At 44.8% G+C, this 18,852-nt stretch overlaps 1 protein-coding gene across 1 annotated transcript in view; it reads left to right on the top strand.

Annotated features, from left to right (window-relative positions):
- The window catches only part of DARS1 (aspartyl-tRNA synthetase 1), an 83,535-nt gene that overhangs the window by 32,135 nt on the left and 32,548 nt on the right, over nt 1-18,852 (top strand). Inside the window, exon 6 of the mRNA XM_040439840.1 lies at nt 2,286-2,388. Within this exon, the coding sequence (XP_040295774.1) occupies nt 2,286-2,388 (103 nt within the window). The remainder of the gene's footprint in view (nt 1-2,285; nt 2,389-18,852) is intronic.

Consider the following 18,852-nt stretch of genomic DNA (forward strand, 5'->3'; position numbering starts at 1 on the left):
GATAGAAAAGGGCATACGCCATTAGCGATTGTCAGCCCTGCTGAGTGACGGCGAGGAGGAGGTGCCGCCCGGCAGACAGGCCTGAAGAAAAGATCACAAGATTATCTTTTTTCTACATTTTATACTGATTTTAGATATTTGTATGCACAGTTTGATTAGTCTGCTTCTGAAGCCTTACCTTATGTGTCGGGCTTAAAGGGGCGTTCCAGCATCCGCTGAGTATATAGATGGCTAAATATGTACTATGAGTGAATAAAGTGAATAGTCCAAATGATATAATAAAATTAAAATAACTGAAGTGTTTAGATCTCTGGAATTCCTTCACAGACAGTGCAGGTATCTGTCCAGGCTGTAATATCGCTCAGTATACGGCCTACTTAAAAGGATTATCTGGTTAAAGTGTTTTTTTCGAGATTTTTATACTGATCACCCATCCGACACCCAGGACCCCCGCCGATCAGCTGTTTGAGAAGACACCGGCGCTCACAGTAGCGCCACCGTCTTCTCGCAGCGCACCAAGCACAGAGCCGTCCATTGTATAGTGGCCGTGCTTGGTATCACTCTCAGCCCCATTCACTTCTATAGGGTTGAGCTGCTCCTAGGCTATGTGACAGATGACCTAGGCCTAGGCTAAACTATGAAAAGGTCCCAGCGATAGTGTGAGCGCCGGTGCCTTCTCAAACAGCTGATTATAGGAGGTGCCGAAGGTCAGACCTCCACTGATCAGATATTGATGACTTATCCTTTCATTTATTAAATTGTCACCGTCGTTTCCACAAGTTTTTATAAATCATTAATATAAATGAATAGAAAAAAATTGTAATATATCTTATCAGAGAAAAATGTCTCTTTCTCCACTTATCAGGCCCCACTTATAAAGTCCATCTTGAGCCATGAGACTGATTTATCAGCTGGCTGAGTGATCAGGTCACCACCTGCTCATAGATGTCTAGGGTGAGGGAGTAGGAGGAAGAAGCACCTGTAGAGTGACTGAAAACAAGAGACACAGCGGCACTGCTACCTCTAGTAAGATTTCTGTCTCATGCCAGAGGTGGATTAATAACTGCATTGCTCAGTAATGCTGGATTCACAGCTACACTGCTCGGTAATGCTGGATTCATAGCTATGTAAAAAGGTAAAGGACGGCTCACCTCTGGCTTAAGATGGCAAGGTGCACCAAACAGATGTCGTACTGTAATCACCAAAGAACAATTGTAAAATAGAAAGAATGGGCACTCTTATACCTGGTTCACAAAGTTAGCAAAGTGACACTATTTATTAAAGACAATTAATAAATATACAGATCGTCACCACTCCCCCATCTAGTAGTTATATCAGTGGACTGATTCATTTGCTATTTTATCTGACATTTTATTTGATGTTTTAATTGCAACATTTTTTAGGTTAACATTCTGTCTAGGATATACATTTATTTTCATTTATGTATGGTGACGATCTGTATATTTATTAATTGTCTTTAATAAATAGTGTCACTTTGCTAACTTTGTGAACCAGGTATAAGAGTGCCCATTCTTTCTATTTTACAATAGATTCATAGCTACACTGCTCGGTAATGCTGGATTCACAGCTACACTGCTCGGTAATGCTGGATTCACAGCTACACTGCTCAGTAATGCTAGATTCATAGCTACACTGCTCGGTAATGCTGGATTCACAGCTACACTGCTCAGTAATGCTGGATTCACAGCTACACTGCTCAGTAATGCTGGATTCACAGCTACACTGCTCAGTAATGCTGGATTTATAGCTACACTGCTCGGTAATGCTGGATTCATAGCTACACTGCTCGGTAATGCTGGATTCACAGCTACACTGCTCGGTAATGCTGGATTCATAGGTACACTGCTCGGTAATGCTGGATTCACAGCTACACTGCTCAGTAATGCTGGATTCACAGCTACACTGCTCGGTAATGCTGGATTCACAGCTACACTGCTCGGTAATGCTGGATTCACAGCTACACTGCTCGGTAATGCTGAATTCATAGCTACACTGCTCAATAATGTCCTCCTTGCTGCTGCTTCTGCTTTTGAGATAGTAATCCAGAGAGATAGGGGAGCAGGATCTCCACTGTGTATAGAAGATATCATAACATCTTGTCTACCCCCACTCGGTGAGTATTAGGTCTTTGGTGTCATATTTTGTACATAAATGGACTATTTTTGGGTCCATTCATTTCCTCGCCCAGTATAAGAGTTTGTGTACGTTGTGCCACTGTGATCAACAAGCATATGATGCACCTGTATTCTGTATCCTCTCCTCAGGAAAGCAGTGTTTTCTGGTCCTGCGTCAGCAGCAGTTCAACGTCCAGGCTCTGTTGGCTGTGGGAGACCGCGCGAGCAAGCAGATGGTTAAGTTTGCTGCCAAGTAAGTAAGCAATTCTATCCTGTTGTCACAGTAAACAATGGTGAGAACCCCCGTCCGTGAGGGCTGGGACCATTTTCACACATCCACATCAATGCTCCATTTATGTAAGAAGGAGAAGAAGAAGAGGAGTGGGGGGGGGGGGGGGGTGCACTTTCTTAAGAGTGTCCCTTCGCCATCGTATTGAATGCATTGCGCTCACAATGGATTCCAGACCTGAAATTCACTGAAAGCCGTTGAAGCGGTAGTCTATCAGCCACCAAACACAAAGGACCTGGCTGGGGCTTCAGGGTTTGGGGGAGGAAGGGGGTGCAGGGAGCTGTGCATATGCAGATTAGCAAAGTTTTTGCAACTTTTTCTGAGACTTACAGCGCGCTGGGTTTTGAGGGGACGGTGAAATAAGGGCGTTCTGTATGTCACGATTTTACTTTGCTCATGTATAAATGTACATAGATTGAGTCCATTTACTAGATGATGTTACCTTGTATTCCCAATGAAATTACAATTCTGAAGCGTCTTTTATTGTGCCGTTCCTCTTTTATTCCTCCTGGAATTGTACGAATAGTTATTTATCACTGAGTGTTACCATTCCCCTTGTCAATGAAGGGGGGAGGGGTCCCTGCACAGTCTGACACTGTCCAATAAGTGGCGGCAGTGTCAGACCTTATATACAGTATTTAATTTATTCATATATGTCCAAGAGGAATAACAGAGGGACGGCACAACATAGAGTTCTAAGAAAAGGTGCTTCAGATTTGCTGTATATGATGTCGATGCTGCTAGTGCAGTTATTATATATATGGACTATAGTAGGACATGGATGTAATAGAGAACACGTCACTAATTGACATCTAGCGCATACAGGCATTGCAAGTCAGGGGCATTTCCTCTTCAGCCGCAATCAAGATAGTTGTTAAGAGCTGCCTCTAGGGGGAGCTTACTGCATACTTTTTTACTATTGCATTCTATGTGCAGTGTGCTCCCCCTAGTGGTGGCTGCAGGTAGACCCAATCTGATCATTAATAGTACAGCTCGTTCATGTAAGCGTCTCATTGTCACATGCGTAGTTAAAGCAATGATAAGAAAGGATTGTAAACGTTCTCAATAGCCACCTACGTCATTCTCTTAGGCTACTTTCACACTCGTGTTTGGTGCATGATGGATCGGATCCGTTCAGATAATACAAACGTCTGCATCTGTTCAGAACGGATCAGTTTGTATTATCTGTAACATAGCCAAGACGGATCCGTCTTGAACACCATTGAAAGTCAATGGAGGACGGATCCATTTTCTACTGTGCCAGATTATGTCATAGAAAACGGATCCGTCCCCGTGGACTTACACAATGATCAGTTTGGCTCAGTTTCTTCAGACGGACACCAAAGCGGAATGGAGGCGAAACGGAGTTAAACTGATGCATTCTGAGCGGATCCTTTACCATTCGGAATGCATTAGAATGCAAACTGATCCGTTTTGGACTGCTTGTTAGAGCCCTGAGCGGATCTCACAAACGGAAAGCCAAAACGCCAGTGTGAAAGTAGCCTTACTTGACAAGGAGCAGTTCATTAAAGGGATTATTCCATGATGTAAATAATGAAAATCAGACATCATATATAGTACGTGACAATCTCCTAACAAAGCCAGAACCAGCCCTGCACCTCACATGGATCCAGAGATCTCCTCATTCATTGCTGTAATAGATTTATTTCAGGCTGGCAGCTTAGGGGGCGTCCAACTTCTCAGGAGGCATGTCCTTCCTGCTGCAGCTGTTGGCAGTTGAAGGATGGAACTGAGCATGTGCGTCCATCTCCGTGAACAGGACAGAGAAATTACAAAAAGAGCAGGTGGTGCTTTTCAGATTCATCTTATTTAATTACATGCAATTACAAAAGCCTTCAGATCCAGGTGCTGGTTTTAAAAATGTAGAATACATTTTTCGTGGGACAATCCCTTTAAGTTATAAAGGGTTTCTGTCATTAGAAAAATCATTATGTATCTGGCTGACAATAGCGATGGGCTAATGTCAGCAGAACATAACTGTATGATTTTTAACTCCCTGCCTGACGCCGTTCCCTCAAAATAAAGACTTTTATAATATGCTAATGAGCCTCTAGGTCCTAGTGGGGCGTTGCTGCAGCACCTAGAGGCTCCGTTTTCTCACCCTTTGGCACGCCCTTGTCCAGTTGATTGACGTCCTAGTTCCCTGCGCCCATAAAATCCCGCACCTGCCCCGTCCCGGTTAGTATTCGGCGCAGTGAGTGAAGCCGGCAGCAGGAGAGCGTCCTTCACTCACTGGGCCTGCGCCTAATACTGAAATGGACGGTGCGGGATTTGCGGGGCACGGAGCAGACCGTCAATCACCTTTACAAGGGCGTGCCAAACGGTGAGAGGACGGAGCCTCTAGGTGCTGCAGCGACGCCCCACTCGCACCTAGAGGCTCATTTGCATATTACTAAAGTCATTATTTAGCGCGGACGGCGGCGGGCAGGGAGATATAAGTCATACAGTTATGTTCTGCTGACATTAGCCCATCGCTGTTGTCAGCCAGATACATAACGATTATTCTGATGACAGAAACCCTTTAATCTGAATTCAGTTAAGAGACCCTGGGGCTGTGGTTGGGAATTCCCAGCTGCTTACGCCCTATAAAACTATATACCGACAAGTCTTGTAGATGAAATACCCTGAAAGATTCGATTTTTATTTTTTTTCCACTTCTGCAGCTCTAACAGCAGCAACAGCGACGCAATTAAAGGCAAATTTCATATTAATGTGAAAACCACAGGAATGATTCTGTTTGGCTTCAGCTGGATGACGATGGGAATTTCCTCTATGACTGCATTTCAGTACTAGAGAACCTCATGGTCTGTCCCCGTTGCCACTGAGTAGAAATGCTAAAAAATTCCTTTAGTCTGGCATCTGTGGGACCTTTATAAGCATCAAATTCTAAAATATTCTGGATTATCAGACGCTCATATGAAAGGAAGAGATGCGAATCGGTACTCTCTGCTCCGTTTTCTTCTTTCTGTCAAATTCCGCATTATGTTACATTCCGGTACTTCAGCGGGATACCGGATTATCAGCCTGCGTAACGGATCACTGGAATTTGACTGTATTTTGAACCGAAGCTCAGTACAAAAGCATCATTTTTCTTCAGTGGGATTTGACTGACAGCTCTGGAGGCCATACTGCTGCCAGGGGCATAACTGAGCCAGCACCCCTGAGTGACTGACCACTTCATTATAATGACACCCTCCTGGGCGGGGGAGGGAGGCCCAGTCCTGCCTCAGGTTCATCTCTTAATTAGTAGGTCCGAGGCGTCTCATGTGTTTGTAATTAGTATATTGTGCAGTGTTAATTGTATCTGTCAGAAATTCGAATGACCAGACAGACGCGCCCCGTATTGGCCTATACCCCTAGACCTAAGAAATAAAAAACAAAAATGCTCATTAAGTAGAAGTAAAGTGAAAACTTTTTTTGCTAAATTTTTCTTTTTGCCATTTCTTAGTTTGGGAAAGCTGGGCGACTGCAGATACGGCAGCTTTTAGGCTAGGTTCACACGTGTCAGATATGCATATTATAAGTGCCGCAGAGCAAGCTATTTAGGCTACTTTCATACTTGCGTTGTTAATTCCGGTATTGAGATCCGGCATCAAACAGATCCGTTTTGATTTTGCACATCAGGATGAATCCGTTCCATTAGGATGCGGTTGTGTGAAGTCACAACGGAAATAAACGGCTCTGTCACTAAATGTAGATTGAAAGTCAATGGGTGACGGATCTGTTTTTTAGACTCCTACAAAAACGGATCCGTCACCATTGACTTACTGTTTTCAGTGCCGGATCAATTTTTTTCCGTTTTTATGACCGAATACAAAACAGTCGCTTGCAGCAGTTTTGTTGCGGGTCACAAAACGGAATGCTGCCGGAATGGAAGACATCCTGATGTATCCTAAACGGATCTCTTTCCACAAACATTTTTTTTTTTTGCGGCCCATACGCGTAACCATACACTTCACTGAAACCGCAAAACAAAAACAGAAATTACTCCATGTGCATTCCATTTCCGTATGTCTGTTCCGCAAAAAAATAGAACATGTCCTATTATTGTCCGCATCACTGACAAGGATGGTACCTTTCTGTTAGGGGCCAGCTGTTCCGTTCCGCAAAATACGGAATCCACACGGCCGGTATCCGCGTTTTACGAATCCACAATTTACGGACCGCAAAACATCCAATGATCGTGTGCATGAGCCCTTATACTGAGGTTAAGTCATCAGTAAAAAAAAATAAAATCTCGGAAAACCCCTTTAAGTCCCAGACAACCCCTTGAAAGACATTCAGTTTTTCCATTCAGGGGTCTGGAAAAGCTGAGTGAGCTGTAATGATGGTTATCTTGGTGGTCACCCTACTTTATTACTGTAAAACACACAAAATGTAATTTTTATGGAACTTGTAGAAGATGATATCGACTCAAGGACCTGTATCTGCTTGTGATTTAAAGGGGTTTTCTGGGAGTAAAATATTGGTGACCTATCCTCAGGACAGGTCATCAATATCTGATCGGTGGAGGTCTGACTCCTAGCACCCAGAAAGCTCCGGTGAGCGCTGCAGCCTCTTCCTGGGCCAGTGATGTCACACTCATCAGTCACATGTCCCAGGCGCAGTCTCATTAACTTCTGGCACCCCACATCTCGGGGGCCGCTGCTGTCTCCTCACAGTGCCGTACATAGTGGCCATGCTTGTTACTGCAGCTCAGGCCCATTCTTTAACCACCTCAGCCCCCAGTGCTTAAACACCCTGAAAGACCAGGCCACTTTTTACACTTCTGACCTACACTACTTTCACCGTTTATTGCTCGGTCATGCAACTTACCACCCAAATGAATTTTACCTCCTTTTCTTCTCACTAATAGAGCTTTCATTTGGTGGTATTTCATTGCTGCTGACATTTTTACTTTTTTTGTTATTAATCGAAATTTAACGATTTTTTTTGCAAAAAAAATGACATTTTTCACTTTCAGTTGTAAAATTTTGCAAAAAAAACGACATCCATATAGAAATTTTGCTCTAAATTTATAGTTCTACATGTCTTTGATAAAAAAAAAATGTTTGGGTAAAAAAAAAATGGTTTGGGTAAAAGTTATAGCGTTTACAAACTATGGTACAAAAATGTGAATTTCCGCTTTTTGAAGCAGCTCTGACTTTCTGAGCACCTGTCATGTTTCCTGAGGTTCTACAATGCCCAGACAGTACAAACACCCCACAAATGACCCCATTTCGGAAAGTACACACCCTAAGGTATTCGCTGATGGGCATAGTGAGTTCATAGAAGTTTTTATTTTTTGTCACAAGTTAGCGGAAAATGATGATTTTTTTTTTTTTTTTTTTTTTCTTACAAAGTCTCATATTCCACTAACTTGTGACAAAAAATAAAAACTTCTATGAACTCACTATGCCCATAACGAAATACCTTGGGGTCTCTTCTTTCCAAAATGGGGTCACTTGTGGGGTAGTTATACTGCCCTGGCATTCTAGGGGCCCAAATGTGTGGTAAGGAGTTTGAAATCAAATTCTGAAAAAAATGACCAGTCAAATCCGAAAGGTGCTCTTTGGAATATGGGCCCCTTTGCCCACCTAGGCTGCAAAAAAGTGTCACACATCTGGTATCTCCGTACTCAGGAGAAGGTGGGGAATGTGTTTTGGGGTGTCATTTTATATATACCCATGCTGGGTGAGAGAAATATCTTGGCAAAAGACAACTTTTCCCATTTTTTTATACAAAGTTGGCATTTCACCAAGATATTTATCTCACCCAGCATGGGTATATATAAAATGACACCCCAAAACACATTCCCCACCTTCTCCTGAGTACGGAGATACCAGATGTGTGACACTTTTTTGCAGCCTAGGTGGGCAAAGGGGCCCATATTCCAAAGAGCACCTTTCGGATTTGACAGGTCATTTTTTTCAGAATTTGATTTCAAACTCCTTACCACACATTTGGGCCCCTAGAATGACAGGGCAGTATAACTACCCCACAAGTGACCCCATTTTGGAAAGAAGACACCCCAAGGTATTCCGTGAGGGGCATGGCGAGTTCCTAGAATTTTTTATTTTTTGTCACAAGTTAGTGAAAAATTATGATTTTTTTTTTTTTTTTTTTTTTTCATACAAAGTCTCATATTCCACTAACTTGTGACAAAAAATAAAAACTTCCATGAACTCACTATGCCCATCAGCGAATACCTTGGGGTCTCTTCTTTCCAAAATGGGGTCACTTGTGGGGTAGTTATACTGCCCTGGCATTCTAGGGGCCCAAATGTGTGGTAAGGAGTTTGAAATCAAATTCAGTAAAAAATGACCTATGAAATCCAAAAGGTGCTCTTTGGAATGTGGGCCCCTTTGCCCACCTAGGCTGCAAAAAAGTGTCACACATCTGGTATCCCCGTACTCAGGAGAAGTTGAGGAATGTGTTTTGGGGTGTCTTTTTACATATACCCATGCTGGGTGAGATAAATATCTTGGTCAAATGCCAACTTTGTATAAAAAAATGGGAAAAGTTGTCTTTTGCCAAGATATTTCTCTCACCCAGCATGGGTATATGTAAAATGACACCCCAAAACACATTCCCCACCTTCTCCTGAGTACGGAGATACCAGATGTGTGACACTTTTTTGCAGCCTAGGTGGGCAAAGGGGCCCATATTCCAAAGAGCACCTTTCGGATTTGACAGGTCATTTTTTTCAGAATTTGATTTCAAACTCCTTACCACACATTTGGGCCCCTAGAATGCCAGGGCAGTATAACTACCCCACAAGTGACCCCATTTTGGAAAGAAGACACCCCAAGGTATTCGCTGATGGGCATAGTGAGTTCATGGAAATTTTTATTTTTTGTCACAAGTTAGTGGAATATGAGACTTTGTATGAAAAAAAATAAAAAATAAAAATCATCATTTTCCACTAACTTGTGACAAAAAATAAAAATTCTAGGAACTTGCCATGCCCCTCACGGAATACCTTGGGGTGTCTTCTTTCCAAAATGGGGTCACTTGTGGGGTAGTTATACTGCCCTGGCATTCTAGGGGCCCAAATGTGTGGTAAGGAGTTTGAAATCAAATTCTGAAAAAAATGACCTGTCAAATCCGAAAGGTGCTCTTTGGAATATGGGCCCCTTTGCCCACCTAGGCTGCAAAAAAGTGTCACACATCTGGTATCTCCGTACTCAGGAGAAGGTGGGGAATGTGTTTTGGGGTGTCATTTTACATATACCCATGCTGGGTGAGAGAAATATCTTGGCAAAAGACAACTTTTCCCATTTTTTTATACAAAGTTGGCATTTGACCAAGATATTTATCTCACCCAGCATGGGTATATGTAAAATGACACCCCAAAACACATTCCTCAACTTCTCCTGAGTACGGGGATACCAGATGTGTGACACTTTTTTGCAGCCTAGGTGGGCAAAGGGGCCCACATTCCAAAGAGCACCTTTTGGATTTCATAGGTCATTTTTTACTGAATTTGATTTCAAACTCCTTACCACACATTTGGGCCCCTAGAATGCCAGGGCAGTATAACTACCCCACAAGTGACCCCATTTTGGAAAGAAGAGACCCCAAGGTATTCGCTGATAGGCATAGTGAGTTCATGGAAGTTTTTATTTTTTGTCACAAGTTAGTGGAATATGAGACTTTGTATGAAAAAAAAAAAAAAAATAAAAATCATAATTTTTCACTAACTTGTGACAAAAAATAAAAAATTCTAGGAACTTGCCATGCCCCTCACGGAATACCTTGGGGTGTCTTCTTTCCAAAATGGGGTCACTTGTGGGGTAGTTATACTGCCCTGGCATTTTCCAGGGGCCCTAATGTCTGGTAAGTAGGTAAATGACCTGTGAAATCCGAAAGGTGCTCTTTGGAATGTGGGCCCCTTTGCCCACCTAGGCTGCAAAAAAGTGTCACACATCTGGTATCTCCGTACTCAGGAGAAGGTGGGGAATGTGTTTTGGGGTGTCTTTTTACATATACCCATGCTGGGTGAGAGAAATATCTTGGCAAAAGACAACTTTTCCCATTTTTTTTATACAAAGTTGGCATTTGACCAAGATATTTATCTCACCCAGCATGGGTATATGTAAAATGACACCCCAAAACATATTCCCCAACTTCTGCTGAATACGGAGATACCACATGTGTGACACTTTTTTGCAGCCTAGGTGGGCAAAGGTGCCCAAATTCCTTTTAGGAGGGCATTTTTAGACATTTGGATACCAGACTTCTTCTCACGCTTTGGGGCCCCTAAAATGCCAGGGCAGTATAAATACCCCACATGTGACCCCATTTTGGAAAGAAGACACCCCAAGGTATTCAATGAGGGGCATGGCGAGTTCATTGAAAAAAAAAAAATTTGGCACAAGTTAGCGGAAATTGATTTTTTTGATTTTGTTCTCACAAAGTCTCCCTTTCCGCTAACTTGGGACAAAAATTTCAATCTTTCATGGACTCAATATGCCCCTCAGCGAATACCTTGGGGTGTCTTCTTTCCAAAATGGTGTTATTTGTGGGGTGTTTGTACTGCCCTGGCATTTGAGGGTCTCCGCAATCATTACATGTATGCCCAGCATTAGGAGTTTCTGCTATTCTCCTTATATTGAGCATACGGGTAATGAGATTTTTTTTTTCCGTTCAGCCTCTGGGCTGAAAGAAAAAAATGAACGGCACAGATTTCTTCATTCGCATCGATCAATGTGGATGAAAAAATCTCTGCCAAAAAAAGAAAAAGGAGGGGAAAGGCGTCTGCCAGGACATAGGAGCTCCGCCCAACATCCATACCCACTTCAGCTCGTATGCCCTGGCAAACCAGATTTCTCCATTCACATCAATCGATGTGGATGAATAAATCATTGCCGGGATTTTTTTTTTTATATATACAAAGTGTTTGCCAAAGTATATGAACACCGCCACCTCCTCAGCTCATATGCCTCGGCAAACGTATCTTTTACTGCAGAGGAGAAATCTCGTCTTGCAGCGCCGCATACACCGACTTGCGTGTAATCTGACAGCAGCGCAATGCTTCTGTCCGAATGCACATCAGTGCTGCAGCTAGTCGATCGGTTGGTCCACCTGAAAGGTAAAAAAAACAAAACAAAAAAGAAAAAACCAGGCCGCAAAGCAATAACTTTATTAACTGTTGAACAGAACATAGAAACTTTTTTTAAACTTTTTTAACTGAACATTTAACTTTTTTACTTACCGGTATTTTTTTTTTTGTTTAGTTTTTTTTACCTTTTATAGAACAAACCTCTCCTTCCCCATGGGACAATGTGCAAAGCGCAAATCGCCCAAAGATGTGGCGAAGTACATTATGCACTTTATCCCAGGTGAAAGGAGAGGTTTGCAGCAGCTGTGAGTGAATGGGCCCTAATAGCCCTGTGTGCCTGTCCTGGTGAGATGTGATCCCTATGCTAAGTGTACCTGTGTGTGGTACTTCCGGAAACACTCTCCATAGCATAGGGCAGGGTGGTCAGCACAGTCAGGACAGAAATAGCGGGTGTCACGCCTTATTCCACTCCTGCTACAGACACGACATCTTTTTCGGGGTGACGGTTGGGTTGAGGTACCAGGAACGACACTGGGGAAATGTCGCTCGTGTAGACGGCTAACTACACTGGTGGATGGGGCCACGGAACCTCCTGGGTAAAGGAGGTTCTCGATGATCTCTTCCTGGAATTTGAGGAAGGATCCTGTTCTCCCAGCCTTACTGTAGAGAACAAAACTATTGTAGAGCGCCAATTGAATTAAATATACAGACACCTTCTTATACCAGCGTCTGGTTCTGCGGGAAACTAAATACGGAGACAACATCTGGTCATTGAAGTCCACCCCTCCCATGAGCGCATTATAGTCGTGGACACAGAGGGGCTTTTCAATGACACGGGTTGCTCGCTCAATTTGGATTGTCGTGTCTGCGTGAATGGAGGAGAGCATGTAAACGTCACGCTTGTCTCTCCATTTCACCGCGAGCAGTTCTTCGTTACACAAGGCAGCCCTCTGCCCCCTTGCAAGACGGGTGGTTACAAGCCGTTGGGGGAAGCCCACGCGACTAGTTCGCATGGTGCCACAGGCGCAAATCCGTTCTAGAAACAAATGCCTAAAGAGGGCCACACTTGTGTAGAAATTGTCCACATAAAGATGGTACCCCTTGCCGAATAAGGGTGACACCAAGTCCCAGACTGTCTTCCCACTGCTCCCCAGGTAGTCAGGGCAACCGACCGGCTCCAGGGTCTGATCTTTTCCCTCATAGATCCGAAATTTGTGGGTATAGCCTGTGGCCCTTTCACAGAGCTTATACAATTTGACCCCATACCGGGCACGCTTGCTTGGGATGTATTGTTTGAAGCCAAGGCGCCCGGTAAAATGTATTAGGGACTCGTCTACGCAGATGTTTTGCTCAGGGGTATACAAATCTGCAAATTTCAGGTTGAAATGGTCTATGAGGGGCCGAATTTTGTGGAGCCGGTCAAAAGCAGGGTGGCCTCTGGGACGGGAGGTGGTATTGTCGCTAAAATGCAGAAAACGTAGGATGGTCTCAAATCGTGTCCTGGACATAGCAGCAGAGAACATGGGCATGTGATGAATTGGGTGCGTTGACCAATATGACCGCAATTCATGCTTTTTTGTCAGGCCCATGTTGAGGAGAAGGCCCAAAAAAATTTTAAGCTCGGAAACTTGGACTGGTTTCCACCGGAAAGGCTGGGCATAATAGCTTCCCGGGTTAGCGGTTATAAATTGTGTGGCATACTGGTTGGTCTCTGCCACGACTAAGTCCAAGAGCTCCGCAGTCAAGAACAGCTCAAAAAATCCCAGGGCCGAACCGATTTGAGCCGTCTCAACCCGAACTCCAGACTGGGCGGTGAAAGGGGGAACTACTGGTGCGGCTGAAGTTGGTGACTGCCAATCAGGATTTGCCAGCACCTCAGGGACTCTAGGGGCTCTACGGGCCCGTCTTTGCGGTGGCTGCGACGGGGTAACTATTGCACGTGCCACCGTACCAGCTTCAACTGCCCTTCTGGTGCTCGCTACTTCACCAGGTTGTACGGCAGTGCTGGTACTAGGTCCAGGAAGGGCTGCGCTGCTGGTGTATGCCTCACCACGTGATCCGGCAGCGACAGCCCCACTCTGCTGCTCTTGAAGCGGATCCTGCGTAACCTGTGGTCTAGCGACATGGGGCCGGGTACGCCTGGTGCTGCCAGGGACCTCCACCTCCTCGTCCGAACTTTGGGTCAGAGAGCCACTGCTTTCCACAGGTTCATATTCTGACCCGCTAGATTCGTCAGATGAGGGTTCCCACTCCTCATCCGACTGGGTCAGAATCCTGTAGGCCTCTTCAGAAGAATACCCCCTGTTTGACATTTTGGACTACTAAATTTAGGGGTATTCCCTGAGACTACCCAAGAAAAAAAGCAAACCTGTCTTACAAAGGGGAGGCTAGCGAAGTACCGGAGGCTGCTGCGGTTGATAAAAAATATCAAAACTGATTTTTTTATCGCCGCAGTGCGTGTAAAATGAATGTGCAGTGATCAAAAAATAATAATTTTTTGTCACTGCGGTGGGGCGGGCGTGGGTGAACGCACGTGTGGGCGACCGATCAGGCCTGATCGGGCAAACACTGCGTTTTGGGTGGAGGGCGAGCTAAGGTGACACTAATACTATTATAGATCTGACCGTGATCAGTTTTGATCACTTACAGATACTATAAAAGTACAAATGCTGATTAGCGATACGCTAAACAGCGAATAAAAGTGACTGCGGTGCGGTGGGGTGGGCGCTAACTGACGCTAACTACCTAACCAAGGGGCCTAAACTATCCCTAAAACCTAACAGCCAATACCAGTGAAAAAAAAAAAGTGACAGTTTACACTGATCACTTTTTTTCCTTTCACTAGTGATTGACAGGGGCGATCAAAGGGGTGATCAAAGGGTTAATTGGGGTGCAGGTGGGTGATCTGGGGCTAAGGTGTAGTGTTTGGTGTACTCACAGTTCAGTCTGCTCCTGTGCTGGATCCAACCGACGAAAAGGACCAGCACAGGAGCAGACAAGCCATATAACAGATCATATTTACTAATATGATCTGTTATATGACTTTGGATTGGATTTTTTGAAAATCGCCAGCCTGCCAGCCAATGATCGTTGCTGGCAGGCTGGTGACGAACTTGTTCTTTGAATTTTGCCGGCCCGCGATGCGCATGCGCGGGCCGGCTTGGAGCGAAATCTCGCGTCTCGCGAGATGACGCGTATATGCGTGACTCTGCGCAGCGCTGCCACCTCCGGAACGCAATCCTGCGTTAGGCGGTCCGGAGGTGGTTAAAAAGGACCTGTCACCTCCCCTGACATGTCTGTTCTAATAGCTTCATGCATTCCCCATGTAATAACAGTTCTGGAGCATCTATTCTTATGACTCTACGTTGTGCCATTCCTTTATTATTCTTGCTAGAGGTTATGAATGAATTTCTAGCAGTCTGCAGTAAGGGCACAGAGGGAGGTAACCAGTTGGGGGTGTGTCCCTGCACAGACTGAAAATGGCAGCACTGATTGGATAGAGTGAGTCTGTGCAGGGACACACCCCCAACTGGTTACCTCCCCTCTGTACCCTTACTGCAGACTGCTAGCAATTCATTCATAACTTCTAGCAGGAATAATAAGAGATGTGGGGTGCCAGAAGTTGGACCCCCACCGTTATATATCTATCCTGATTATAGATATTAAGTATTCTACTGCCAGAAAAAAACCTTTGATTGGTTTTGGGGGTAAAATGCTCTTATTCGGATCGGTGTCTGCTGATTTGGAGTCTTGCTTTGACTTACCTCCAGTGATTCATCCCCAGTAAACAAGCGCGTTGCTGTCATGACATTGTTTTTACTGGCATTGTCTTGTTTTTTTTCTCCATTTCCTCCGTTTTTTTTATATTTAGTCCGGGAAGGAGGAAGAGCCAGTAATAGATGTTTAGTCTCCCGGGGCCCCTCAAGATCTATGTATGGGAAGACGCACGTTACCTTAACGGAGGCGAGAGAGTGACTGATTCACCAAAACAAACTGCTGCGTCTGTCTTCATCTCTGCCGATGACGTCACGTTTCCAGGGCTAATGATGAAGGGGGGGTAATAAACAGTGAGGGGAGTATCATATGTTCTTCCCCAATGAAGTCAATGTGGAATTGAGGCGACGCACCCTTTGGCATAGAAGAATGGCAACTTTTGGATGTAAATGTTCCTCATTTTTAGGGAGGGTTCTAAGCGCTCTGACAAATTTACAAAAACTTATGGCTCACTTTATGGCAGAAATCTTTGCCGGATCCTCGCTGGTGCAGATTTCATGTTCTGGCACATGAACAAGATGCGCCAAAATTATATGCCTCATAATAACTTGGACGCATCTTACTCTAGTCTTAATAAATTCAACCCTCCCCGAAGTTTTCACCGATATTTTGCAAAGGAGACGTTCACTACAAATTCCAATAACGAGCCATAAATATGAGATGGCTGAGGATCTGACGCTCTGCGCGGCCTTCGGTCAGCCGCGGCGCTCGTCTGCAGTCTCTTCATTGATTCCATGGAGCGCTCTACCTGTGCTTAGTAACAGCAGTGCAGGATCTTACACCTTCATCCCATTCAAGTGAACAGGACGAAGCTGCAACATATTGCACTGGCGTGCTGATCGTCAGCCCCATGTAAACAAGGAAGATTACACATAGCGCCCACACGAGTGCTTGGGGCTCCTTCAAATGGATGATCTACAGGGGGTGCAGAGAGTCAGACCCCTATCAATCTGACACTGATGACCTGTCCTGAGGATAGGCCATAAAAACCCTGCATGCCGTAAAACCCCATTTAAGCTTTATTAGCTTAAAATTGGAAAACCCTCTTTAGCTCCCCCTAGTGGTGGCTGTAGACAGCCAGAATTTGAACTCTGTGAAGTGACAACCACTCCCCTCGTTTTCTCAGGTGTCACATTTGGAGATGAGTGAGATGCCACTTCCCGGTTTAGCAGGCATCTAGTGACGTCAGATGGCATACAACGTCCTGGCAGGGTGAACATGGGGAACTCCACGTCCTGATTTCTCAGAATCCTTTTTCATGTGGCTTCATTACAAATGTTTTTCAACCTCCAGTAACTAATAAAATACCATGTAAACTCACACATGGTGACTGTCCTGTTACACACGAGGCACTTTCACTTTCCAGATACCTTTCGGCACGGTTTCTGTCTATGACTCAAACTCTTCCATACGAGTCTACTGCTGCTGTGCAATACCAGGAACAACCTATGGACAAGGGTGGCGCTGTTTCTCTGTAATGTCTGATGTCACCTGTACACGTACTGTCTCCTTGCATTGCGCTGCAGAATATGTTGGTGCTGCTTAGAAAGCTCAGCGGCTTCAGAGAGCTGATCCCACTCTGGAGGACCCAGCATGTCTGTGCATTACATCGATTTTAATGGATATCATGCAACGCTTCATTTCCCCTGCGGAGGCGCTGCAGGAAAATAGAAGGCTAGCTGCTAGGTTTTCCCACATGTTAAAGCTGATTGCTGGGGGGTCCTAGCAGACTTGGACACTCTCATTTTTGTGGGAATCCTTCCAAGAAAAAGAGATTATGCAAAGCCCCTTAAAATCAGACTACAACTCTCAGGGCATGCTAGGAGTTGTAGTTTTGAAACAGCTGCACAGCCAGAGGTTGGAATTATGGTCTGATATATTGTTGGGGGGTGGTCAGCTGAATGAAGGGTCCAACAATATGGATAAGGCTTCATGCACATTGCAGTCCACAATTTTGCGGGTGCATGTGCTATCTGCAAAAGATGAGGATCGAACGTAGATGCAAAATCTGGTCTTGTGCATGAGCTTTTATCCATTGCTTTCGCCCCCCTTCCCCCAAAAACATCTGTAAAACGCTTGTTTCAGAAGCCACTCAAGGGCCTAATGAATGCACGGGGATGGCAGATTTGTCATGTATATTGTCACCATCTTCAAGGCAGTCATTAGTTCCCTGACTAATGATTCTCCTGACACTTCACATGACAAAGGGGTCAGTGAAAGCGCGTCCCCCGGGGGTACGGCTGGATGCAGGAACACCCAGCACACAGGCTGACTGACGTGGTCCTATCATTACTGCAGGCTAATCCCACCAGAGTGGGCTACCTTCATGTGTGCCCCCCCCCCAGGTACCTCGGCCCTCAGCTGTATTTCAGAATGACTCTTTTATGTTCCAGGACAAGGCAGAAAATTGCTCGGGCCGCTTTGATCAGTGGATGGAGGGGCTGTATGTTCAGTCATAGCAATTAGCTTGATGGGTTTTTTGTGGCCTTGTTAATTTCCTGCAATAACAAGGCTGTGTTCCGCTTAATGCATGGAGAACAGCAGGGTCCCCGCAGGCACCCGGCTGGGGCTTTGCAGATGAATAATATGTAAATCGGGGCTTGTAATGGAAGCTCGGTCCTTCCACGTTGTAGAACCACTGTACTCAAAGATCTTCATGTAATTGATGCGCTCCATGCTGCGGCTGCCGGGATTACATCCGGGACCCTGATAAGGTGTCACAGCTAAGACAGTAACCCTTCAGAGGGTGAATATACTCAGGTGGTATGAATCCAAATAGACTATTCACAGAGTACCAACCTAATTTAAAGCGTAGCCTTTATTCTAAATACTAAAATTACCCCCCCCCCCCCAAAAAAAAAAAAGAGAAATTTCCAAAACAGAAATAATCAAACCAAATGTGAACAAGTAGATATGGTGATAAATATTCCACAATACGGGATGGGGTAGTACTGTAGGCAAGGTTGTGGTGGTAAAGTGGGGACCTTTCCCAGATACTCACCCTATACTGTATAGCCCTGCCTACAGAACGGAATAGCCGCCCGGATAGGGGCGATCCCGAGTTCAGGAACCTCCTAAAAACCCTTGGATGGCCCTGAAAAAGAATTTTAGGGGCAACCTGGATAAGGTGCCCTAAAGCACGGCACGGTTTCTGTCTATGACTCAAACTCTTCCATACGAGTCTACTGCTGCTGTGCATTACCAGGAACAACCTATGGACAAGGGTGGCGCTGTTTCTCTGTAATGTCTGATGTCACCTGTACCTACTAGACCTACTATAAATACCGAAAATAATAATTGCTGAGTACATAAAATAATAAATAAATGCTGAGTACACCAAGATGGATAAATGCTGGATACATAACAATAAATGTACGCTCAGTGCAACCTCTGCTTCCAATGATCATAACATTCAAACTATAGGTCCCTTCATCCCAACGCGTTTCGCCCAATGCATTACGTGCGCTCATCAAGGGACACACATGCAGAGATACTTGCGTGCCCCATATGTTTAACCCGAAGTGCTGGGGAAGATAACCAGCCAGTGTAGTTGTGGTTCGGTAGCGTCAGTGGGCCGCTGCGGCATATGC

Source organism: Bufo bufo, chromosome 7 (assembly GCF_905171765.1).
Source record: "Bufo bufo chromosome 7, aBufBuf1.1, whole genome shotgun sequence".
Lineage (NCBI taxonomy): Eukaryota > Metazoa > Chordata > Amphibia > Anura > Bufonidae > Bufo > Bufo bufo.